This window comes from Kogia breviceps, chromosome 9 (genome assembly GCF_026419965.1).
Source record: "Kogia breviceps isolate mKogBre1 chromosome 9, mKogBre1 haplotype 1, whole genome shotgun sequence".
Lineage (NCBI taxonomy): Eukaryota > Metazoa > Chordata > Mammalia > Artiodactyla > Physeteridae > Kogia > Kogia breviceps.
The window spans coordinates 98,373,574-98,401,052 of NC_081318.1; the positions used below are offsets into that span (position 1 = coordinate 98,373,574).

The following is a 27,479-nucleotide window of genomic DNA, read 5'->3' on the forward strand; positions in this document are numbered from 1 at the left end:
ACCCTCTGGACAGGTCAGCCTCCTCCATCACTTGCTCTCATGGACCGGCGTCCCTTCCCCGTGGAGCGCTTATCTCGGTGGAATCACACAGTCATTCAGGTGGTTATCTGATTAATGTCTGTCTTCTCACACCAGGCTCCAGGCACCGTGAGAGCAAGAACCACATCTGGTTTTGCTCATCTGTACCCTCCCCACTCAGCAAGATGACTGGTGGTGGTATGTGCTCAAATATTTTTTTTTTTTTTTTGGCGGTGGCAATGACTGAGAATCACAGGATTTAAGCAGAAAGCGATGTTAGAAGTCATCTGCTTTCTGTCATTTTAAAGTTGAAGAAACGGGGGCCTGGAGAGGTGGGAGATGTGGGCTCACTTGTACACGGTTCCACAGCTGGTTGACGGCAGAGCTGGAAGGTAAACGCTGGTCTCTTTCTACCTCAACCTGGGAACTGTTTGCTTGTTTGTTTCTTTAATATAAATCCCCTGCGAGCATTCTTTCCCTCTGCTGCTTTTTCTAAAGTGCAAAAGAAAAGCTGTCTGTGCTTAAACTGTGCTTCTTGTGTTATCCAACCACAGGACTTCAAACCACTGGCGGCAGACAAGATGGCCCGATCGGGAGAAACGGGGGACCACTTTCAGGACCCGCCCCTCCTTCAGCCCCGCCACCTGGCAGGTGAGCGGGCATCTAGGGGAAGCCAGGAGGCCCATTACTCTGCCTTCTGTCTCTGCTGCTGGGCTGTCAGCCACCCAGCCACAATCAATACGAGGGAGGAGATGAACAAGGCTCAAGGTGACACAGACGGACTCCCTGGAGGCCGTGAACTCGTCGGAGGAAGCTGATAACTGCATTCTCCCCGGTCACAGCAGGCAGTCATTTTCTGCATGATCAGACCCAGTCTGACTCTCAAAGGTGGTTGGCCTTGTTCCTCCAGAGGCTTCGTTTTCCTGCAGTTTCTTGTGCATTGAATAAAGTACGGGAGCCCTCTGGTGGTAACTTGTAAAAATATCTCATGAGCAGGAGAGATTTGCTCGGTTCAGGTGAGACTTCTCAGTTCTTTGCATTTCTTTCCTTTGCCTCCAGGAGCTATTTCCAATGATTTTATCAGACATTAAAAGTAAATGAGCTTACACTGGGTTATATCAATGGTCTAATTTCTTCTTCACCCTGCAAAGTCAACTTTATAAATACAGATCTTAAGGAACTGAATGATGAAAAAAGTTGGCTAAAATTACTTAAATTATGAAAGTAAAATTAATCATTACGCTTTAAAATACAGAAATATCAATTACTTTTTTTGGAGAATTTTCACATCGTAGGTCCTCAATAAAATCTGAAATTTATTAAAAAAAAAAAAAAAAAAAGGAAACCAGGGCCATTATAAATCATCTGAACAAGAAGGCATCAACAGACCAATGATTTTTGTAGTCAGGCTTTACAACTGGCCAGCCCCGTTGCTAAACAGAGCTGTGACTGACGATGTGGCTTGAGGATGTAGACTGTGAATCTGGCGCATGGTGTAGACTGGAGACCCTGACTTGCTGCTCAGAAGTGGATGCTCTCCACGGTAAAACGACTAATAACAAGATCTACATAGGGTCTATTAGCATCTTACGTTGATGTATATATCATGTTGTTATCCAAGTAACTGTATAGGGAGAGGGAGCTCTGTGCCAGCACAAGGTCTTGTGGATGGAAAGCTGGGACCAGGGGACCAAGGGCAGGTGGAGGAACAGGGGAACAAGCCAGGTCTTGGCTGTTTGCAGAGCTGGAAAGGTGTGAGACACGAGAAGAACTGGGCTGTTGAGAAGGGGGTGGTTGACACACCCGGGAGTGATACTTGTCAACGCCCAAACTGCGTCATCAAGCAGGAGAGGTTAAGGAATCCAGTGGCTGTGGCCGCGGACAGTGGAGGTCCAGGAGGGCAGAAGAGAGGGTGACCAAAAGTACCAGGCAACAGGCCTGCAGAGGTCAGGCTTCAGGAAATTAAGCAGCACCTGACTTCTCAGACTGTTTCTCCAAAGGCTGGTAATATCTACTTCACCTTTGCATTACAATGTTTGATACGCCTTTCTTTTATTAGCTCTTTTATACTGCATCCAGTTTTGCATTTCATTTCCTCTGTCTTTTAAAAGCAGAAGTCAAAATTTGCGCTATTTTAAAACATTAGGAGGGACTTCCCTGGCGGTTCAGTGGTTAGGACTCTGCACTTCCACTGCCAGGGGCCCGGGTTCGATCCCTGGTTGGGGAACTAAGATCCCACAAGCCGCGCAGCGCGGCCAATAAAAAAATAAAATAAAACATTAGGAAATCTAGGTTTGAAGAAGTTAAAAATCACAAAGAGATCACGACTGTTTAATAGTCACTTTTTTGACGGAAATCCAGCCACATCTGCCTGTACCGTTACATATACCATTACTTGGACATTCACACTCCACTAGGAACAGGATATATTACAAAAGAGAGAGGGACTTTTAAAACCACATTTAATTTTTAATACAAACTCTGTTGCACAAGTACAGAAATGACCCCTTCATGCACAAATTTAGCATCTACCGTTATGGAAGAGGAAAAACTGTACTTTTCTTGTCCCCGCACACACTGGCAAACTTTAAGTAACTTATCTTTGTGCTCTCGGATGCCAAGGCAGCCTGTTTTGTCTTTCTGGATTTCCACTAGAAAGGTTGATCTGTGAAAAGTGAATATTGGAGATATGAAACTAGGTAGGGTCATCTTTACCTGGGATTACTTCAAACTGTGCTTAGGCAAAGCTCTGAAGATTTCTTCTAGAAACCTGCTGTCAATATGGAAAATAGTTCACTCTTTCAGTTTCACAGCAAAAAGGGAAAATAAAAACCCAAAAGACATTTAAGTCAATGCTTTCCAATCCCATGCACTGTATTAATTAGCTAACATCTTATACAGTACAACATAAACATCGTGGGCATGTTTATTTGTACGTAACACCTATAAGCTTATAGCATCTACACTTTAAGTGTATTTACAGATTCAACAAAATATCTACATATAAAAAGCTTTACTTAAAATTAAACTTGATGCAAGTTATGAGAAACCAATTTATTGGCAAATGAAACTGAGCATTCCTTCAACCATAGGTTGTTATAGAATTTCATATTTGGAAGGAAACCATTTGATATATATTATTTATTAATATGATAGAATATATATGCTTCTTTTTGAAAATGGAGATGTAATCCCTTTGACTGTTGGCCTTGTTAGCACTTGTCAGATTTCTTAGATTCTGCAAGGCATCCATGCAATTTGTATACACATTGTTTAATGCTGCAGTTTCAAAAGCTGCCACATACATAAAGACTTAGAGGAAAATATATTCCTGTTGGCGTGCTGTTGTATCCTGTTCGTTTTGGAATAACTTGTGTTTGTTTTTTTTAAATTTTCTACCTACCAAGTTGACATCTTTCTTACTGAATGTGACTTGTAATAATAGGACCCATAAAAGACCACAAAATCATCACTTGCTCCAGTTGGTGATAAAGCTTTTCTTTTTATACCTATGGGGGAAATCATGCTCCTTAAAATAAACTGTCTTCCTAATTTTATTTTCACAGTTCCTTGTTTTTTCAGCATTGCAGTTTTCATGAACTATGCTTTTTCAAAGTTACTTTTAGACAATGATAGTAATCTAGGACTCCGAGTCGACTGTACCGAATGATACAGAAGGCGGTACGTTGTGGAATGCTTATCATCTGAAGGCACTGCATGTGTCTTGCCCTGTGCTTTCTGGAATAATTTTTGACACTGAATTGGAGTGAACTGTTTGGTATTCTCTCGGTCTGCCACGAATGCCAAGATGCATTGCAATACGCATTGTTTATGCCTAAAAAGCACTGAAAGGAGAGAGGATGTAAAAGGTAGGACACTGTACCGCTGTAACACCTGGACGATTAAGAAGTCTATGGAGTAACAGGAGCAAAGAGCAGGTAAGAGATTCTCAGTAAGCATCAGCAAATGCACCTGTCATAATTAACTCATTTAGCAAGCAGAGACTGTACACACTGTGCCTAACAGTCTCCCCAAAAGACTAACGACAGCTAGACACATAGAGTCACCAATTTCACGACAATGTCCACAAAGACACTGAAGTTCTAGAGAATACTATAGTAACACTCTTGACAATGAAAACGGAATTCATATTTAGGGGTTCAGCGTAGGAGAGTATAAACAAAGTGCCAACCCGTGTTTGAATAACATACACAGGTATATTCTTTAAAGGTGTAGCATTTTTCATGCATCCTAGTGAACTGTATCCCGAAGAGGGAAGAACATGATCTGTTGATGACACTGTGTTATTTTTTATCAGTTCTTAGGAAATCAAGATAACCTATGTTGAATGAAAAAGTATGCACTTTGCACTGCAGTTCACATTAAGATATCATTTGACTGAGTTAGGTTCTTGCTTTGATGGTTCTCATCATATGAACACACAGCAGAACACAGACTTTCTGCCTCGATGTTCAGGGTATGAGAAGGCGGACAGACAAATACTTAAGATAAACATTCGAGAAAAGTGGGATATTGGCAAAGAGCTCACAGATTAAACAAAGGAATTCATGGCGTTGACAGGAGACGGTGCCTCTGAGCTTTCGTTTCCTTCAGCTGGTTCTTTCTCTTTCTTACCACTGTACTGTCCAATAAAGGAGCCGTCCTCATTGAACTGGCCATTTACCCCCTCTCCATAGTCAACTAGGCTGTCATCACTATCTTCCTTTTTCACAGTCCTGTCTGAAGGTGTTCGACTGCCTTTTTTTAAAGGCTTGTGGTCTTCTGCATCACTGGAAAAAAGAGAAAACATTTTCATCAAGACTGGCGTTTAGGGAAAAGGCTTGGTTCCCAAATATCATGCATGCAAATTATGAGCAAGCATTTGGAGCCCTGAGCTTCTCTAGCCCAATCTAATCGTCAGGTGGCCTCCAAAGACTGGACATGGTTGGAATGAAAGGCAAGTGCAGAAATGGTTTAATCATGAAGTCTCCGGTAGGTGGATGGCTTTGTAGGGTGCATGTCAATATCGAGAACAGATTCTGGCTACTGACTTGGAAGCAATTCAGAAATCATCACAAGCATTACAAAAGGAAGAACTGAGAAAAGCTGAAAATCATCACTACTTTAATAGAATTAGAAAGGGGATAAAAGCTTATGACAAGTTGAGAAGTTAGTATGTTAAACTGCATAATATCTCTGATTCCTTGGATATGAATGGAGAATGATTCTGGTTAAGTGTGAAATATGGATTTTTGTCTTTTCTGAGCAAGAAGCAAAATCCTGCATCTCAAATCTTTTTGTTACTGAGTACAGGCCAGACTTGTAAACTTGAACCTTACCTTTCAAGAGACCTACACATTCCATTAAAAGGATGCAGAAGAAACAAATGAAAATAGCCTAAGAAGAAAAGCAAAATCCTTATACTGATCGTACACAGTATTTTTTTTTCTGTAAGAATTTTAGTTAATGGGTAAAGATTTATTAATTTGGAAAAGAGACATACTTTAACTTCAGAGCACTACATTTGTACTATTAATGGCATGTCAATATATTCTGAAGAGTGTGAGTGCAAATGCAAAAGCAAAGATTTGCTGCCCTCACTTTTACCTTACTACTCCCTTCTCCGCAGTGTGGAATCTGAGTGTAATTTTATAAAAATGTGTGGGACTCTCTCTCTCTATTTGCTTATGTCTCTTTTGAACCCCTAAGCACAATATCTGGAAGTAGCAGAGTAATCACTATGTTTAAGAATATTCACTCACACGGTCAAGTAACTAGGTATGCATACTGACCTAGTCCCTAACAGGTAACATTTGTTTTTTTTTTAATTAAAAGGGAAAAAAAGGTGATGACATCTTTCGTATTCTTTCAAAGAACAAAAATCCAAGGCAAAAATGGGAAACATAAACAACATTAGTAAAAAATAAAAAGATTTCATGTAAAAGACAGGTCCCATGAACTGCAGTATCTCACCTAGGAATTTGTGTTAGGATTTAACCGCTACCTCTCCTTCGAAGAATAACTCTTTTTTTTTAGCCAAGATACAAATATTTCATGATGCACAAACGTTCTGGCTCTTTGGCCAATAATTTCTACTAGGGTCTCCGGTTTTTCACCAAGGAGAAAATTTCAAGACTGGAAAATAATACTGGCTTCACATGACATTGGCATACGCTATTGAAAATTACCTGTTTTAGCCAATACACAAGTGCTTGTCACAAATTAAATAAATGATATTATCGTTTTAATAAACAGCTGGGGAGGTATTACAGAGTCTTGGGGTGGCCTGTGTTTGGGGCACTGTAGGGAACATAGCACCCAGTCTCCAACCCACTGTAAGAATAACTTGCACATTTTTGGAATTTAATCATTAGCTTCTAGGCTGTGCTCAAATACTTCCTGTGAAATACTGCCCATGACTTGGTGAGACACTTAATTCTACTGAGGAGTTCAATAGTGAGCAGAATTTTGTCACCTGGATTCCAACTATTAGTATTATTCTGCTTTGTAGAACTAGTGTTCCAAGGTGTACACTCCAGGAAATTCTAGTCTATGGCATTTCTTTGATCCATCCATCCATCCATCCATCATACATCTAGTAAATGTTTACTGAGTGCCTACTCTAAGACATAATGTTCTAGTCGTTCGGGATAGAGCAGCAAACAAAATAGACTAAAGCCTTGACTTCACTGAGCTTACTGCTAGTAGGGGAAAATATAGATAATCAACATATTTTAAAAATTAGTTATAGAGTGTGTCAGAAGGTGATTAGTACTATGGAAAATATAGAGCTGAGTAAAGAGGATGGAAGGTGTCAAGGGAGGGGATGGAAGATTGACATTCAAATAGGATGTCCAAGAAAGGCCCTGTTAAGAAGTGACATCTGATCAAAGACTTAAAAGGGCTGAGTTAGCCAGGTGGATAGCTGGAGGGAGAGCCACTATGACAGGAGTAACAGCAGTGCAAATACCCTGACTTGGGGCAAGCCTGTTCTAGGAATGGCAAAGGAGCTCAGAGGGAGGTGGGGGGGCGGAGCGGGGGAGAGGGAGGGAGAGAGAGAGAGATTAAAGTAAAAGAGGTAATAGAGCTAGATCAGGGCCTTGTAGGACATTGTAAGGATTCTGTCTTTAACTCTGAGTGAGGTGGGAAGTCACTGGAGAGTTTTCAATGGATGAGTGACATGATCTGATTTACATTTTAAAAGGATTACTGTCGGGCTTCCCTGGTGGTGCAGTGGTTAAGAATCCTCCTGCCAATGCAGGGGACACGGGTTTGAGCCCTGGTCTGGGAGATCCCACATGCCACAGAGCAACTAAGCCCATGCGCCACAACTACTGAGCCCGCGTGCCACAACTACTGAAGCCCACACGCCTAGAGCCCGTTCTCCACAACAAGAGAAGCCACCACAATGCGAAGCCCATGAACCGCTATGAAGAGTAGCCCCCGCTTACTGCAACTAGAGAGAGCCCGTGCACAGCAACGAAGACATAACGCAGCCAAAAATAAATAAATAAATAAAATAAATTTATAGGAAAAAAAAAGGATTACTGTCATCAGTGTTATGAATAGCCTACCCTAGAGGGAGGAGCTGGCAAACTACAGCAAAATTGGGCCATGCCCATTTATTATGTATCGTCTCTGGCTGCTTCTGCACTGCAGCAGAATTGTAGAGTTGCAGCAGAAACTGTGTGGCCTGTAAAGTCTAAAATACTTATCATTGCGCCTTTTACAGAAAACGTTTGCCAACCCCTGCTCTAGGGGGCTAGGGGAATTACAGCAATAATCCAGGAGTGAGAGGGCTATGACTTGGGCCAGAGTGGAACACTGGGAGTGGTACAAAGTGGTCATTACAGACATATTTTGAAGGTAGCACCAACAGGATTTTCTGATGGATTGGATATGGAATAACAGAGAAAAAGACAACACCAACATTTTTGCTTTGAGTAGCAGGAAGGATGGAATTACCCTCACTCGGGAGCGCAGCATGTTTTGGCTGGAACATCAGTGGTTCAGTTTGGGACATGTTCAAGTTTGACACATCAGAGGAACCACTCCTTTAATCATTTTGTGAGTCTAGTATAACACTGATATCTAAAACCAACAAGAACACTCTGAGAAAGTAAAATTACATGCTCATCTCATTTATGAACACAAATGATGAAAAAATCCCAAAGAAATCATGAGCAAACAGAATTTAGCGATCTGCTAAAAAAGATAATATATCGTGACCAGGTTGGGTTGCATTCCAGGAACGCAAGCTTGTTTTAGCATTTAAACACCAATTCATATAATTAACCATTTTAGCAGAAGAAAAGAAAAATATTTTATGGTTATCTCAGTAGGTTTAGAAAAAAGGTATATGGTAAAATCCAACACACATTCACAAAAAAACTTTCATACACTGGGAACAGAAGTATCTTCATTAATCTGATTAAGTGTGTCTATAAGAAACTTTAAGTTAATGTCATTCTTGATGGTGAATGTTGAAAGTTTTCTGTCTGACATCAGAAATAATAATTAGGACTTCTAATCAAAACTGCATTGGAGGGACTTCCCTGGTGGTGCAGTGGTTAAGAATCTGCCTGCCAATGCAGGGGACACGGGTTCAAGCCCTGGTCCGAGAAGATCCCACATGCCATAGAGCAACTAAGCCCGTGTGCCACAACTACTGAGCCTGTGCTCTAGAGCCCACAGCCACAACTACTGAGCCAGTGTGCTGCAACTACTGAAGCCCAAATGCCTAAAGCCTGTGCCCCACAACAAGAGAAGCCACCGCAATGAGAAGCCCGCGCACTTCAACAAAGAGTAGCCCCCGCTCGCTGCAACTAGGGCAGGCCCATGTGCAGCAATGAAGACCCAACGCAGCCACCCACAAACAAACAAACAAACTACATTGGAAGTACTAAGCAGTAGTATAAGAAAAAGAAATAGAAGACGTGTATTAAGAAGAAAATAACTGTCATTATTCATAAATGATATGATTATGTATGTAAAAAAATCCAAAAGAACCTACAGGCAAACATCAGAATAAAAAGAGAGTTTAGTAATATTGCTTAATACCATATTAGCATAAAAGTAAATTTTATTTAAGTACTTGCAAACAATTGGAAAATGAAATTTTAAAAATAATTCCATTTTGGCTACCGTAAAAATATGAAGTAGATAAGAACAAATCGATAATAGGAACATACATATCGATAATTACCTTAAATGTAAATGGATTAAATGCTCCCACCAAAAGACACAGACTGGCTGAATGGATACAAAAACAAGACCCATATATATGCTGTCTACAAGAGACCCACTTCAGACCTAGGGACACATACAGACTGAAAGTAAGGGGATGGAAAAAGATATTCCATGCAAATGGAAATCAGAAGAAAGCTGGAGTAGCAATTCTCATATCAGACAAAATAGACTTTAAAATAAAGACTATTACAAGAGACAAAGAAGGACACTACATAATGATCAAGGGATCGATCCATGAAGAAGATATAACAATTGTAAATATTTATGCACCCAACATAGGAGCACCTCAATACATAAGGCAGATACTAACAGCCTTAAAAGGGGAAATCGACAGCAACACAATTATAATGGGGGACTTTAACACCCCACTTTCACCAATGGACAGATCATCCAAAATGAAAATAAATAAGGAAACACAAGCTTTAAATGATACATTACACAAGATGGACTTAATTGATATTTATAGGACATTCCATCCAAAAACAACAGAATACACATTTTTCTCAAGTGCTCATGGAACATTCTCCAGGATTGATCATATATTGGGTCACAAATCTAGCCTTGGCAAATTTAAGAAAATTGAAATCGTATCAAGTATCTTTTCCGACCACAACGCTATGAGACTAAATATCAATTATAGGAAAAGATCTGTAAAAAATACAAACACATGGAGGCTAAACAATACACTACTTAATAACGAAGTGATCACTGAAGAAATCAAAGAGGAAATCAAAAAATACTTAGAAACAAATGACAATGGAGACACAACGACCCAAAACCTATGGGATACAGCAAAAGCAGTTCTAAGAGGCAAGTTTATAGCAATACAATCATACCTTAAGAAACAGGAAGCATCTCGAATAAACAACCTAACTTTGCACTTAAAGCAATTAGAGAAAGAAGAACAAAAAACCCCCAAATTTAGCAGAAGGAAAGAAATCATAAAGATCAGATCAGAAATAAATGAAAAAGAAGTGAAGGAAACAATAGCAAAGATCAATAAAACTAAAAGCTGGTTCTTTGAGAAGATAAATAAAATTGATAAACCATTAGCCAGACTCATCAAGAATAAAAGGGAGAAGACTCAAATCAATAGAATTAGAAATGAAAAAGGAGATATAACAACTGACACTGCAGAAATACAAAAGATTATTAGAGATTACTACAAGCAACTGTATGCCAATAAAATGGACAACCTGGAAGAAATGGACAAATTCTTAGAAATGCACAACCTGCCGAGACTGAACCAGGAAGAAATAGAAAATATGAACAGACCAATCACAAGCACTGAAATTGAAACTGTGATTAAAAATCTTCCAGCAAACAAAAGTCCAGGACCAGATGGCTTCACAGGCGAATTCTATCAAACATTTAGAGAAGAGCTAACACCTATCCTTCTCAAACTCTTCCAACAGATAGCAGAGGGAGGAACACTCCCAAACTCATTCTATGAGGCCACCATCACCCTGATACCAAAACCAGACAAAGACGTCACAAAGAAAGAAAACTACAGGCCAATATCACTGATGAACATAGATGCAAAAATCCTCAACAAAATATTAGCAAACAGAATCCAACAGCACATTAAAAGGATCATACACCATGATCAAGTGGGGTTTATCCCAGGAATGCAAGGATTCTTCAATATACGCAAATCAATCAATGTGATACACCATATCAACAAACTGAAGGAGAAAAACCATATGATCATCTCAATAGATGCAGAGAAAGCTTTTGACAAAATTCAACACTCATTTATGATAAAAACCTTGCAGAAAGTGGGCATAGAGGGAACTTTCCTCAACATAATAAAGGCCATATATGACAAACCCACAGCTAGCATCGTTCTCAATGGTGAAAAACTGAAACCATTTCCACTAAGATCAGGAACAAGACAAGGTTGCCCACTCTCACCACTCTTATTCAACATAGTTTTGGAAGTTCTAGCCACAGCAATCAGAGAAGAAAAAGAAATAAAAGGAATCCAAATAGGAAAAGAAGAAGTAAAGCTGTCACTGTTTGCAGATGACATGATACTATACATAGAGAATCCTAAGGATGCTACCAGAAAACTACTAGAGCTAATCAATGAATTTGGTAAAGTTGCAGGATACAAAATTAATGCACAGAAATCTCTGGCATTCTTATACACTAATGATGAAAAATCTGAGAGTGAAATTAAGAAAACGCTCCCATTTACCATTGCAACAAAAAGAATAAAATATCTAGGAATAAACCTACCTAAGGAGACAAAAGACTTGTATGCAGAAAACTATAAGACACTGATGAAAGAAATTAAAGATGATACAAATAGGTGGAGAAATATACCATGTTCTTGGATTGGAAGAATCAACATTGTGAAAATGACTATACTACCCAAAGCAATCTACCGATTCAATGCAATCCCTATCAAATTACCACTGGCATTTTTTACAGAACTAGAACAAAAAATTTCACAATTTGTATGGAGACACAAAAGACCCCGAATAGCCAAAGCAATCTTGAGAACGAGAAATGGAGCTGGAGGAATTAGGCTCCCTGACTTCAGACTCTACTACAAGGCTACAGTAATCAAGACAATATGGTACTGGCACAAAAACAGAAATATAGATCAATGGAACAGGATAGAGAGCCCAGAGATAAACCCACACACATATGGTCACCTTATCTTTGATAAAGGAGGGAAGGATATACAGTGGAGAAAAGACAGCCTCTTCAATAAGTGGTGCTGGGAAAACTGGACAGCTACATGTAAAAGTATGAAATTAGAACAATCCCTAACACCACACACAAAAATAAACTCAAAATGGGTTAAAGACCTAAATGTTAGGCCAGACACTATCAAACTCTTAGAGGAAAACATAGGCAGAACACTATACGACATAAATCACAGCAAGATCCTTTTTGACCCATCTCCTAGAGAAATGGAAATAAAAACACAAATAAACAAATGGGACCTAATGAAACTTAAAAGCTTTTGCACAGCAAAGGATACCATAAACAAGACCAAAAGACAACCCTCAGAATGGGAGAAAATATTTGCAAATGAAGCAACTGACAAAGGATTAATTTCCAAAATTTATAAGCAACTCATGCAGCTCAATAACAAAAAAACAAACAACCCAATCCAAAAATGGGCAGAAGAACTAAATAGACATTTCTCCAAAGAAGATATACAGATTGCTAACAAACACATGAAAGAATGCTCAACCTCATTAATCATTAGAGAAATGCAAATCAAAACTACAATGAGATATCATCTCACACCGGTCAGATTGGCCATCATCAAAAACTCTAGAAACAATAAATGCTGGAGAGGGTGTGGAGAAAAGGGAACCCTCTTGCACTGCTGGTGGGAATGTAAATTGATACAGCCGCTATGGAGAACAGTATGGAGGTTCCTTAAAAAACTACAAATAGAACTACCATACGACCCAGCAATCCCACTACTGGGAATATACCCTGAGAAAACTATAATTCAGAAAGACTCATGTACCAAAATGTTCATTGCAGCTCTATTTACAATAGCCAGGACATGGAAGCAACCTAAGTGTCCATCAACAGATGAATGGATAAAGAAGATGTGGCACATATATACAATGGAATATTACTCAGCCATAAAAAGAAATGAAACTGAGTTATTTATAATGAGGTGGATGGACCTGGAGTCTGTCATACAGAGTGAAGTAAGTCAGAAGGAGAAAAACAAATACCGTATGCTAACACATATATATGGACTCTAAGGGAAAAAAATGTCATGAAGAGGTTAGTGGTAGGACGGGAATAAAACACAGACTTACTCGAGCATGGACTTGAGGATATGGGGAGGGGGAGGGGTGGGTTGTGACGAAGTGGGGGAGTGGCAGGGACATATATACACTATCAAATGTAAATTAGATAGCTGGTGGGAAGCTGCTGCATAGCACAGGGAGATCACCTCTGTGCTTTGTGACCGCCTGGGGGGGTGGGATAGGGAGGGTGGGAGAGAGGGTGATGCAAGAGGGAGGAGATGTGGGAGCATGTGTGTATGTATAACTGAATTAGTTTGTTGTAGAGGGAAAACTAACACACTATTGTAAAACAATTATACTCCAATAAAGATGTTAAAAAAAAAAAAAAAAAAAAAAAAAAAAAAAAAAAAGAACAAATCGAACAAAAATATGTGTAAGACCCCCAAGAAAATGAAACTTGTGTTCAGAGCTATTAAATAAGAGGTAAATAAAATGGAGGGATATGCCATAACTATGGACAGGAAGACCCATGGTAAATGTTAACTTTCTTTATATTGCTCTTTAGATTCAATTTATTTCCAATAAAAACACAGTAGGTTTTTATGTGGATCTTAGCAAGCTGATTCTAAGATGTATATGTACGTGAAAAGGGCCAAGAATATCTAAAAACTTTTGTAGGAAGAATCACAAAGTTGGAGGACTTAACCTACCAGCTATCCAGACTCACTCAAAGCTACTGTATTAAGACAGTGTAGTTTTGGGGCAGAGGTAGACAAATTGATCAGTGGAACAGAATACAGGGAGATCTTTTTTTGGCTTTATTCCTACATCAAATTTTCATGTCATCATAACTGGAATCATTTTTAAAATCTTATTTTCCAATTGTTTGCTGGTACAAAGAAATATAATTGACTTTTATGTTAATTTTGTGTCAGGCAACATTACTAAACTCTCTTAGGAATTATAATATTTTCCTGCAGATTCATTTAGATTTTTATACACACAATCATACCAGTCATGAATAATGGCCAGGGAAGGGGCTCCCTGGAAACATCCTTTCCAGTTTAATGGCCATAGTGGATGAGAATCTACAGCAACATGGGCTGTGCTTGAAAGAAGAGAAGTAAAGAAAAGGGATGCTCTACCCACAAACAGTCTTTCCAGAAAAAGCTGTTCAAAGGCATCTCAAGATCTTTTTAAGACTTTTTAGAAAGTGGTGTGATGCAATGTCCTACTTCAGGAATTACAACCTGGTTAAATGAGAAAAAGGTATATGAGGCACCAGCACAGTGCCTGGCACGTGATTTGTACCTAACAAATCACCACCTGCCATCACAACTCTTCTCTCCATTCCAGACCCCACCTCAGAGAGATATGTTTTCTAAGAAATCCCTTGTATAACACACACACTTAGAACTTTCCAGATATGATGAGCAGTGACAAGTCTCTCCTGAAGCTCTGGATGAGTGCTTGCCTCTTTTCAACTCAAAGATGAATTTTCAAATGAAAGAGTAAGTCAACTAATTTTGACATTGTGCCAAGGGAAGTTGCTTGGTCAAGTTTAAGTGTGAAAGGATAGTTTCCCAAATGAGAGGAATTTAGAAGTTACAGAAGATGATTCAATAGTCACATCCCTATTTAGCTATAGTATTCAAAGCCTAAAAAAATTAATCCACATTTTTATAAGAATTTTTTAAGGACAGGGGGTGTCAGATGTTCTTAGCCTAAATGTCAAAGATTGAATAAATTTCAAAATACGTAATAAAACAGTCATAAAACAGTATATACAGCCATAAAATATATATTTTTTGATATTTACATCCATGATTATCTTTATTCATTGCTATAAGTTGTGCCATGAAAGGAATGTTCAAAACTCAGCTCCTGCATTACTCCCTCTGGGAAGATTTCTTGTACCACCTCCTTCAAGGCCATGCACTTGGCTTTGGCTTCCTGCCCCTGCCCCCTTCGTGCCTCAGCAGTATCCTTTCCCTTTCATAGCACTCTTCACACTATGCTCAGATTGTTCTTTTACTTCCCTGCATCCCTCACTAGACTATAAACTAGTGAGATAACATTCTATTGGTTTTAATATCCCCATAGTCTAGCATACAGTAGGCACTCAATAAATACTGGTTGAATGAATTCATTGTAAAATAACAATAAAAGAGACAGTGGGCATTTCGGATTCTTCAAAATTCTAACTTTAATACGTTTTTCATTTCTTTTTCATCAATTTTATGATGTGAGACAAAGCATCGGAACATGCTCTTTCCTTTACCGTACCCTAAAGAATGAATTTTAGGGAGTTCACTTTTTCTCAGCAGCACTTTGTTCAGGATTGTGCACACAGAAGGTATCCATTGAATGTCTGCTGAGCAAAATGCGGCAACGATGGATACATCTGTGATCGTTGGGTCTGATTTTCCTGTAGTCACCATCTTACCATGGCCAAACCATACTGCAGGGTTTTTATTGACATTCAGGACCCAAACCCTCCCTGTAAAAGTCTGTCATTATTTATACTGCTCACATATCAGTTTATGTCTGTTAGCAGAATAAATCTAAAGTACATAACAAATGCAACCCATCTTCACATCATCCAAGCCTAACGAGCACGGGTTAACATGCTTGCAGCAGGGTCAAGTTCACGTGACAAGCTTCCCATGCCAAGAGCCTCCATTTATGGTATGAATTCAAGTACCATGGTCATGTGGCTTATGACCTATGTTCAATCTGGTTTTTAAAGGAATGGATCTGAAGAACAAAAAAATACTTACACGGTTGGTTGCATTGTTTCCCTGATTTTTCTATATGCTAGTAAGGGTGCAGATCCTACTGTCTGTATAATTAAAGAAACAAACAAAGAAAGCTGCAGGCTTCCACCAGAGGGTGACTGCTTGGGGGTGGGTGTTGGAGTGAGGGTACAAGATTAGAGCACATGAAAAAAAACATCAAATTTGGCCACTGAAGTTCCATCCCTCTTTGCACTATGAAATACCTGCTGGCTCAGAGCCAACCATGTAGAAATGGTTTCATCTTCAAGCCTGAGAACGAGCAAATCATCAACAGAATTCATTTACATTTAGGCAATAGCCCTGATTTTGTGTCTGTGTGTGATCAGCATATTAATTTATTTTCAGAATGAAAAAGAAGAAGGCTCAATAAATAATACAGAACTCAAAATTTCTAGAAGGTGCAAAGCAGAGAAGGGACTCTTGTGATTGAGGGAGAAGAATGACATTTAAATGTATTATTTTAAAAACTCGGTAATAAACAGTTGGAACCATTTTCATTCATTATGACATATGTGAAATGAAAGGTCTTTTAATTTTTTTCAGTAGAAAAGAAACCAAAGGGAAAAAATTCTGAGCTCATGTCAGGAAGTCACAGGACGAAGCCACCTCTGTAGCAAAGGGTGGCTGGGTGTTTTCAGAAGTGATTTCACTTGTGACATTGTCCTTATGAATTTTCAGCTTCAGTGAAAAAAAGTCACTGAGTCGTGTTTCAGGTTTAAGACACCCGTCAGAACCTTATTTCCTTTGGCAACTCCCAGATCAATGGAATTACATGTTTTCTTTTTTTCCCTCACACACGAACCAATGTGTGTGTACTCAATAAGCCCAAGGAAAAATCTTTCTCTTCTGAGAAACTCAAGGCATAAGCTAAAGACAGCCATTTGAAAATGCTTCACAAACATATCACATATGAATTAACACCAAGACAAATAAATATGGCCAAATAAATGTAAACACAGTAATAGTGAGACCAGTAACAAAATATTTGCTGTGTACTGCTATGAAACCCCAAATCACATTAAAACTCATTAGCAGAGAGTTTGCAAAGGAGCACAGAAATCATAGAACTAGAACTCTTTGGAGATCATCTCGTACGTCAACAACTCTATTGTTTTATAGATGAAAAAAGTGAGACAGATTAAACGCCGTATCTAAAGAAATCAAGGGTAGTGGCTGAGTTGACAGTAAAACCAAGCCTCTTGATTCCAGATGAGTTAACATTCAACTACAATTTCAATCACATCTTAATGGAGTAGGCAGCAGAGGGGCCCCGAGAAAGTCGTAACACATCAGATCATGGTTTCACATCACTCTAAGAGCAAGCTGACATTTGAGACGCATGGAGTAAGCAGTACATTGCCAGATTCATCTGAGCATGATAATGTAGAACAGAAACCCATCACCATGTGAAGAATGTATGGAGTGCAATGGTTTGTTCTCAGTTCATGCAAATACATGATACTGTCAGGTTATATTAAAGATCCAGCTTTAGCACTACAAATAAGGGAGTGGTGTGCATATCCTGGGTAGAATTCTAGTCACAGGAACACTAAAAATAACAAGTTATTTAGTAATTATGAGCTTCCCTGCTTTACAGGAGAAATGTGTAGACGAGTGAATGAAATCAGCAAAGGTTTCAACTCACTCAGCCTAAGGCCTGGCAACCCTAGGCTGTGGCCATCTGCAGGCTGCTTTAATGCGTTATAAAACCTTATGGGTGGACAGGTGGGGATGCTGAATGAGGTTTTCATACCCTTTCAGTCTCAGAGTCAACATCTGACATCAAGACAACCCTCACTAGATGTTTTGCTGTATCCTAAGATACAGAATTCTGAAGAGTTTTAAAAATCACAGTCACCTCCTCTCAAAAGGGAATCAGAATGAAAGCTGAGGCGTAGAGATATACGGAAAAACACTTGTATCTGCGTGGAGACTGCCGTGAATCTAATTTTGTAAAAAAAATACACAGTTTTTCTCAGTCAGTTCTCATATTTCTTATCCTTGGCATTATTTTGCCCCATTGTGATATTGACATGGAAACACCAAAAATGAGCTCTAGAGACAGGTGAAAATTAAGACACATATCTTGTTTGTAAATGTCATCTGGCAATCACAATAGTGACATATTTTATTTCACCTAAAAGCCTTTTCTTCTGGCAAAAAATTTTAATGACCTTTTCAAAGTACCAGCAGCTAACATTATTAATAAACTCTTGCATCTGTCATCAATTTCATTCATTTCTGCTCTTGTTTTGATTATTTCTTTGGATATAATGAATATCATTAGGGCTTATTTTACAAGTTGATCACTGAATAATGGATATGAAAGAAAGTCTCAGTACCGGCTCAGCACATATTTAAAAGATTATACTTTATATAAACAAGAGGCTTATAGAAAGAAAGAACACTGTGCAAAGGCATTTGATTAATAGATGTATTCTTTTGGAACACCAAAATCCCAATCTTTTAAATGAATAAATATATCTTTTGTTTTTGTTTTGGAACATATCTAAAATAACCACTTATCTCTCTTTAAAAAGACCTATACCCCCTAGGGAAGAATATCTTTGTTTAAACTGTTTCTTTCTTCCTTTTTTTTTTTTTTAAAAAGTATTTAGCACATAGGCTACATTAAATTTGTCCTTAAAGACAGAGCCAAGCCAAGAATGTTTTAGCAAAACACTGTGAGTTAATACACTGCCTCCAGGGCTATGATATTTCTTAATAATTAATGGCTTCTAAAGCAGCCTGGTCATCATTTCATGTTTAATAAGAGGGGGTACACGTACCTGTTTGGGAAAAAAGGCCTCAAATCCAAGATGAAAAAGAGTAACGTAAATTTTACAAAAGCACTGCTTAGAGAATGACAGGGATAGTTTGCTTTACAATGCAGGTTTGTAGGGTCTTTATTGTTGTTTTAACTCTTATTATCACACACCAGCTTTTCTATGTTGAGCAATTACAGCAAGGGTCTCTGGAAAATAGGGCAGAGTGGAAGATATTCCATCTCCAAACCTACCACTAAGATGGAAATGTATTTTCTAATGAAAGGGAGATTATTTTTAACTGTGCGGGTTGCGTAAACATTTAGACACGCAAGTGTTTCTAAACTAATTTTTGAGATAAATAGGAAATCCCAGGCAGAGTGCATTCCTTGCTGAACCCCATTCTAGGGAGACTGAGTGTGGTGTCTGTTCAGGGCAGGGAGGATGAAGGGTGGCTGAGGAGCAGGGGCTCACCTGTATTCTCCAAAAGTGCCGTCATCTTCCTTCATAGGTTGGATTTCAGGATCTGCATGGGCATCTTCCTTTTCTTTAACTAAAAAAAATTCCAAAATGACATTATTATCTATTGATCCTGTGTTTCCTTATTCAAAGTTTTTAGGAGTGTACTCTATGAGATATACAACAGTGGGAAATAATTCTATACCCCATAGAGTTATACAACCAGATGTATCATGTGGCTATTTATTTATTTATTTATTTATTTATTTGCCACAAGGCTTGCAGATCTTAGTTCCCTGACCAGGGATTGAACCCGGGCCACAGCAGTGAAAGCCTGGAATCCTAACCACTAGGCAACCAGGGAACCCCCTATGCATATATTTCGATGAAGTTCTAGTCTCTTGGAGGTAATTAACATACAAAGTTGACTTCATATAAAAAGCATTTTGGTACAAGTCTCTTACTCACCTGCTAAAGGAATAAGGCTGAAGCTTCTAAGATTTCCCTCTATTTTACCAATCTACCTATTAACTATATTCATGGTTACAAATTGTTTTTGTAAATCTAATTGTTCGCAGATTTTTTACTCTGCCACTGAAATGGGAAATGGCCAGGTAAAGAAAATAGAAATTCACTGGATCCACTAAATTGAACAAAACATTAACCATACAGGGAAAGCAACTGTACACATCATGATTTCAAGATCCAGTTCATGCATCACTTCCTCTCTGCCTGTTGGTTTCAGGTGCTGTTTCAGCACCTATGACTCATGTAAAGCCTAAGGAAGCAGAGTCACTAGTACCTTCAGAGGATTGATTCATCTGCTCCGCCAAGTGTCTTCTGATCCTTGGCAATGTTGAGTCTTCCATGACATGCAAAGGGATCAATAATTGTTTGAACAGAAAGTCCAAATGTATGGCTCTGGGAGGATACACTTATTGCAATCTCTGGGATTACTCTCATGATTTCTTTTTAGTTTAACGGATCATCATGCAACATTATACGGCAATTTCAATCTTCCTTTCTTACCTGGATATTTACCACCTTTGTTTCTTCTGATGAAGCAAACAATCAGCAAAATTAAGATCAGGAGAGCGACAGCACACATTAGACCAATGAACCAGCCCTGAGTCGCTATATCCACCTGTCGGCTTGCCATCGCTGGAAAACAAATCAATGGTGTCAGTGTGAATGGGTTAAGGAGGAGGTGACAACTGTTGTAATCACTTGTAGTAAAAAAAAAAAAAACCTGCCATAGTACATAAGCTTTTCTATATTTTACATGTGGCCCCGCCCTGGAATCTGTCAGTTATCAATCAGGAGTTACATAAATACTTAACTCTGAAAAACCTTCAATAATGAAAAAAATTCAAAGAGAGAAATCGACTGCTAACACCATTCAATGCTAACAAACCCTGCTGAGCATTGCGTTCATAGTTATTTTCACTATATATTTTCAACAGAAACACAGTCCCAAACCAATTAAAATTTTTACTGTTTATGGGATAAATTGTACATTAAGTACAAGGATAAGACTAGAAAACCATTTTAAACAGAACAGAATGTATACATCTAATTGAGTATTTTTCTTTCAAAGGAACCACTTTGGGAGGCTAAACTATCATTGCAATGATGTTGCAATTTTTCCAAATGTGTTGGAAACCTTCTGTTTAAAAAGGAAACTTTCCACACATGAAACCTGTCCACATAAGATAACCAATCTTATTATTTTCTATAACATCTCAACTTGCGCCCCAAATATTACTTAGATCTTTGTTTTTCATCTCATTTGTTATTCATCTCATTTATAAGAGTTGGTTCTGAAAGATCTGGGGAAATTTCTGAAAAATCCTATTTACCCTCAAAGGATCAGTAAGCAATATTCAATACCGTTCAGAATCCAATCAAAAGACTTTGAGATATATCTTGATCACTGGTATCATTATTGGAATAAGTGGCCAGTTTAGAAAGAAAATACTCATTCACATGTACACATGTACTTTAAGTCTTCCTCTATTCTGTTTTGAGTCAAATAATGTGAAGCTCCTTATTCAACCAATCATAGTATGCAAATCTCCTAAGAAAAACATAGAATAATTAGCATTTTCATTATTATTCGAAAGTGTCAATCAAATGGGACAAAGTGCAGCATTAATGGCTATTCAGACAAGCTCATGAGAATTTGTTGAAAACACTGGTATGAATCTTTTTTAAAAAGGTCTTGATTTTTTTCTCTTTTGACCATAATTAAGGTAAAAGGTTTTTTTTTTTTAATTCATAAGAATGCCTATATCATTCGTTTTTGATTCAATTTCTTCTGAATCCATTTAACATGGTTGGGTTAGATGTATGTGATTGCTGGATGCAGAAAGAAGCATGGCGACACCTATCCCAGGTTTTGCTCTATGCTGCAAAAATAGCATCTCATTGCCTTTTTTCTCCACCCAAAGGATAGGGAGAACAATGAAATGCTTAAAATCAAGTGTGAAGAGGAATGTGAAAAATATGTGGATGTGTGTTGAAGAAATAAAATGAGAAGTGGAAATACATTCTCTGGAATATAAATCAAATTGCCAGTAGCCTTTCCCCAATAGCCCCTTGTGTCTCATTGCTTATTGGGGTTTTGAGTTGTATCATCATTAGACACAACGGAAACATGAGTATGGGCAGGGCCCCCCTACCATACACGTACCATAAGCATCATCGGGATGAAGATGAAAACAACGATAACGAGAGCTAGCATTTTGAAACTTATTCTATACTAGGCACTGTGATGAGGGCAAAATCTCATTCAGTCTTCACAAAAATCCTGTGAGGTAGGCGTGAGGACTAAACCCATGCTCAGAAAGGGTAAAGACCTTGCCAGAGAGTTAGAGCTTCACCCAAGACTGCGGACTCCAAAGAACATGGTACCAGCCATTATGTGCTACTGCTATAATGCACTGATGTCCAGACATCAACTCTGCAGAAGTCTTTACAGAGAATAAAATGTTGTAGGGACTTTCTATCTTTGAAATATTTTTAAAGTCCATCAGTACATACTCTTTGGCAACAGAGTTCTGTCAATTCACACATGGTCTCTGATATGTACATTTTCTTTGAAACTGAACCCAAAATCAACTGGTGTAAGTCTATGGAGCATTTGATTGAAGTTACAGAGTCCTTGTTTTTAATATGCTTAATGATTTACAGCCCTTTAATAAATAGTATCTGCACTTACATTTTTCATCTAATTAAATGCAACTGATAAGAGCAAACGGCAATAAGATCCTCAAGTATTAGTATAGACACCGTCTTAATAGAGATGCTAACTGTCAAAATTGAACTGCCGGCTGGCAGTTTGCAGCTATGCAACTATGCACAAAGTAGAAACGTTTCTTGACAGCTGATAAAGGAACAACCAAGTTGACGTTGAATTTTTGCCCCTATGTCTAAAGGAAAAAGTTGCAAATATGTCACTATCCCATTTATTTAAGACTGGGCAGACGCAGCATGTTAAGAGGTGCACGTGTATGCATGCTCACACGTGTATACATACACACACACAAACGCACCAGAAGTTGATATAAAACAAAAATTATGTAAGTGAAAATAGCTTCTATTGATTTCCCATCCATATAAAAAGGGATCTGAAGCCCAGATAGACTATAAGAGGCTTCAAGTGTTCCCAGGACATTCCAAAATCATCCTAACTACAGATGCATATACAAACCCAAGTCATGGCCACCACTGTGCATCACACACTCACACACACACACACACACACACACACACACACACACATACACAATGAAGCCTGTGAGGCTTTCTCTTCTTGAATCTGAGTTTCAATGGGTGGGTAATAGTAGGATTGGGTAGGAAAGTGACAGGATTGTCCCTTTATTTAAAACTTTTACAGTAAAATTATATTCGTGTATTACTTGAATAAGCCATAGAGCAACACATTAAACAAACAGACAAATATAAGGAATCCAAAAACAGAAAAGAAGCCAGAGGCATGAAATTGATTTTGTTTCCTAGAAGTTAGTCTTAACAACAATCTTCTCCATCACATTGCTTGTTGTCTCGTGTTTAACCTGTGCTGTGTGGGAGGAGGGCTCTGAGGAAAACGTCCTTGAGTACTTAGAATAACAGAATAAACACAGAAGACAAGAGACTCACAGACTTAGAAAACAAAGTTAAGGTTGCCAAAGGGGAAAGGTGGGGGGAGGGATAAATTGGGAGATTGGGATTGACAGATACACACTGCTATATATAAAATAGATAACCAACAAGGGCCTACTGTATAGCACAGGGAACTCTGCTCAATATTCTGGGATAACCTAAATGGGAAAAGAATCTAAAAAAGAATGAATATATGTATAACTGAATCACTTTGCTGTACACCTGAAACTAACACAACATTGTTAAACAACTATACTCCAATAAAAAATAAAAAATAAAAAAATTTTTTTAAATATGGAAGAAAAAGAGTGAGATAAATGGCTATATTTGAAGAACCCATTAGATATAAAAGTGTCCTGCTAAAATAGTTCGAAATGTTTAGAAAGGGAAAACAATGACCTTGGCCAAAGTTTGGAGGCAGTTGACCAAAAAACCACAATCCACTAAAAAAAACCACCCCAACTGTTGGGCCCAGTAAAAGCAAATCTGCTCTAAATCTTTTGTGAAAGGAGAGAAGAGACACAATGATTGAGGGAAGGAGGGGAGAAAGCAAGAAGAGGAGGCGGGGTCTTAACAAAAGTGTGGGTGAGAAGCATGACACCAGGATACTGCCTCTAGTCTTCTTTGATTTGTTTTCCAGTGTGTGCCATAGGAAAAGAAATTAAGAAATAGACCTTAAAAATCCAGACTATCAAAGGCACAGAGATGGCGTCATGCTAAGAAGATTCAAAAAACAAGCACAGATGACAGTCGAGTCTAGGTTCCTGAAATACGCAGAACTCAGAGAGAGGAGGAGCTCATTCACGCGAAGAGTTAAAAAATCAGCCAGGATGGTATGTTTCCACGCCAAGTACTGGCATTCACACCTCAAAACCTAGCTGGAGGGCTTCCCTGGTGGCGCAGTGGTTGAGAATCCGCCTGCCGATGCAGGGGTCACGGGTTCGTGCCCTGGTCCGGGAAGATCCCACATGCCGCGGAGCAACTAAGCCCGTGAGCCATGGCCGCTGCGCGTCCGGAGCCTGTGCTCCGCAACGGGAGAGGCCACAGCAGTAAGAGGCCCGCATACCGCAAAAAAAAAAAAAAAAAAAAAAAAAACCTAGCTGGAGGAAGCAAAAAGCAAGAGCAGAAGAGGACAGTACTGTCTCCCTGGAGTTCATCCTTACAGGACCGACACGGAAACCGGAAGAACAAGGAAGTTGGCTTAACAGTATTTGCTCCTAGAGGTAATATGTTAACTAAAGTCACTAGGGTTTAATGGATATTTATTCCCTCACGTCAAAGGTGACAAGAAGTGGTTGTGGCCTTGTCCTGTTTCTCCTTCGCTGGCACACAAGAATGGCCCACCCATGATGGCTGTTCATCTTGAACTTACTTGCCAGCTGCAGCTGTTACTTTAGGTATAGTAACAGCGAAGACAAAATGTTTTTCTAAAGGGTTTGCCCTCTGTCCTAGAAGAGGACCAAAAAAAATATGCCACAACTTGATTTTGTGGGTGGAATTCAATTCTAGCTAGATCTGCAAGGTGGGGAGTACACTGGGGCCATGAAGGGTCCACAATAGCTGGAAAGATGTCCCAAGCGCTGAATGGAGTGGTCGGTTTTGAGACAACCTGTTCCCCTTGGGATGTGGGCCTCTGTGGCCCTGAACAGAGGGTGTAGTGAGCGCCTCTCCCCAGTGTTGAAAGGCTGAGCTCTCCTGCGTTCTAGCTGGGTGACAGGGTAGGCCCTCTACCTCTCATTACTGGTCGTTGACCGTGAGGTGTGAGTGGGTAACAACATTGTTTCCTTCCCAGGATTGTTGTAAGGACCGAATGAGAAAAGCCAAGAAAACCATTTACCTAGTACAGATTAGCTCTGAATAAATGCTAGGGCTGTTACTATTATTAGCAACCTAGCTGTAAGTATGGGCAGAATATCTACTTGAGTTTTTAGTATTTTGAAATTAAAAGCTCTCGATAATAACAAACACCTCATCGCACTAGCTGTGAATGGATATTCCTCTTTTAAGTTTAAAACAGTATTCTCCTAGCTAGAACTCTGTACGCAGGTGGATATGAAAATCCCCCCCAAAAAAAGGAAAAATATTTTTTTCCTTAAGCATTATGATTTTAGCACATGAATATTTGTATAAGGTATTTTAATATTACCTTTATTTAATAAGTTATTGACTATCACCTTTGGTTTCTTTCTGTTTTTAAAAACCACTCATGTTTGTATCTTTTCTAAATTAGAAGAAATGATTTTAAAAATCATAATGCTTGGGTAAGGAAAGACACACAAAAATACATTTTTGCCTAAAGGTTCCACAGGAAATTCAACATGCCCCCAAGAATGCATGAAGTGACTGAAGATAACGTGGTTTTATGAAGCACAAAATGAACACACACCCCACAACCCTTCTTAAAATTGAAGCAAGTGGGGGTTGTTTTCCATCTTATGAGTAAATAGGAATATTCTTGCATCTTACAAGAACACTTTTCTTTATTTTAGAAACTTTTTCTTTATTCTAGAAACTGTAATGTCCTTGTGTACTGTGATAATGTTCACATAACTAAAACATATACAGGCAGTCAAATATGGGATGATATTGAGACATGCATTGAACAATTTCTTGTTCTATACCACTTTAACTAAGTTCTTTGCATCAGTCGTCTAACCCAAACTGCAGGGTTCTGCTGGATTACAGTCCATTCTGGCATAACAAATTGTGACTTTATCAATGAGTTATTTCAGCTCTAAAGCGTTTCAAAATTTCCATCCTAACTCCGAGGGAAACTTTAGACATGTAAATGATGTGAAAAATTGAATCACCCAAATCATGTAGGTTAAGAATCATATTTCCCCTCTGCTTTTGTAATGGTTTTGGCAATCGTGTGATTACAAGATGATGTGCTCAGTTCTGTAATTCATTTGATATAAAGAGCCCAAGACAATTAAGAACCCAACTCCCCACCCAACTGGGCCGCACAGGTGACATCCTTACCCAAAACACAGCTCCAGCAGCCCTCCCACCTCCAGCTGGAGCTCTGGGTGCCTTCACCTCTGACTGGGAGCCAGGACGGGTGTGGTGTGTGCCTCACGTGGGCCTGTCTCAAACATACCCTCTGAACCCACAAAACCAGAGCCCCCCTCAGCACCAACTTGAATTTGGTATGCTGTTCCTGGCCTTAGACCCTAGAACCCAAAGAAGCTCCGAGAACCATTTACAGTTTCTTTCCTCCCTTCTTCTTTGCCTATGGAGATTTTGCAAAAACAACACATTTGAATGTTTTAAGGGAACAGAAGTGACTTAATGCTTCCAGAAAGGAAAATACACTTTATAAGCTAAAGACAAAGTCTAGGGTGCTTCAGTTTATCACTTTAGATGATTATAAGTTGAGTCATGTCAAATAAATCAGTGAAAATGAAGAACTACATGAAAACGTCCTCAAAGAAAAATCGACTGGATATCAGATTGCATTTTAATTGCATATATTCCCATTGGGTTAAATCTTTTTGATACAAAGGAAGCTTCTTGATCTGAACCTTGCCTTGTGAAATTATTGAGTTTCGCTAATGATATTTCTAAAAAGAACTGTTATACATTAAATAGCTGGATCGAACTATGGAAAGGATTGTTTTTTAAGGTTCACAAAATGAATCTTTCGGTAAACTTAAATACCTTAAAATTTATCCAAGTTATAGATTCAACCTTTCCCAAGAACTGGTTTTTCTGAACCCATAGTTTGGGGTTTTTTAAAAATATTTATTTGCACGATAAAGGTTTAAACAGAAAGTTGGACTATATTCAACATTTTGTCACAAACATTCACCGGCCACCCAGCTCATTACGTGCAGAGCACACTTCATTAAGGAGGGGGCACTGGGTTCTCATAAACTGCTGAAAACTCAAGCTGCCCCATCTCCTAGTAGATGTGGCCAGGATATAGTAGAGTGCCTGACTTGGGAATCCATTAAACATTGAAATATAATTATTCATTATTACTCTTGTTTACAAGTCGTGGGTAAAGAACGGTTTTGGGTACCACAACCTGAAAATAACATATGCGATGGAACTTATTATGTCCCTTGTATTTAATAACATGAATCAAACGGATTCCTAGTTACGTATAAAATATACAGGTTGATGGTTCTCTCTGATTTTTTCAGATACCTCTGATCCATTTGTTTGGATCAAGTTATTTTTCAAGATGATCCACAGTACATCCTGAAAATGTTCTCAATCTCCTCAAATGCAGCCCCCAAATTAAAAACCGGGTAACGAAATCATTTCTTACTGCCAGCTACACCATATTC

General features: G+C 38.7%; 1 protein-coding gene across 23 annotated transcripts in view; it reads right to left on the reverse strand.

Annotated features, from left to right (window-relative positions):
• Positions 1–2,333: 2,333 nt before the first annotated feature.
• The window catches only part of NRCAM (neuronal cell adhesion molecule), a 314,557-nt gene continuing 289,411 nt past the window's right edge, over positions 2,334–27,479 (reverse strand). For all 23 annotated transcript variants that reach the window (XM_067042868.1, XM_067042865.1, XM_067042855.1 and 20 more), the window contains 3 exons: positions 20,050–20,181; positions 19,036–19,114; positions 2,334–4,808 (listed from right to left, as the gene is read on the reverse strand). In XM_067042868.1, coding sequence (XP_066898969.1) covers positions 4,571–4,808; positions 19,036–19,114; positions 20,050–20,181 — 449 coding nt within the window. In that variant the 3' untranslated portion in view covers positions 2,334–4,570. The remainder of the gene's footprint in view (positions 4,809–19,035; positions 19,115–20,049; positions 20,182–27,479) is intronic.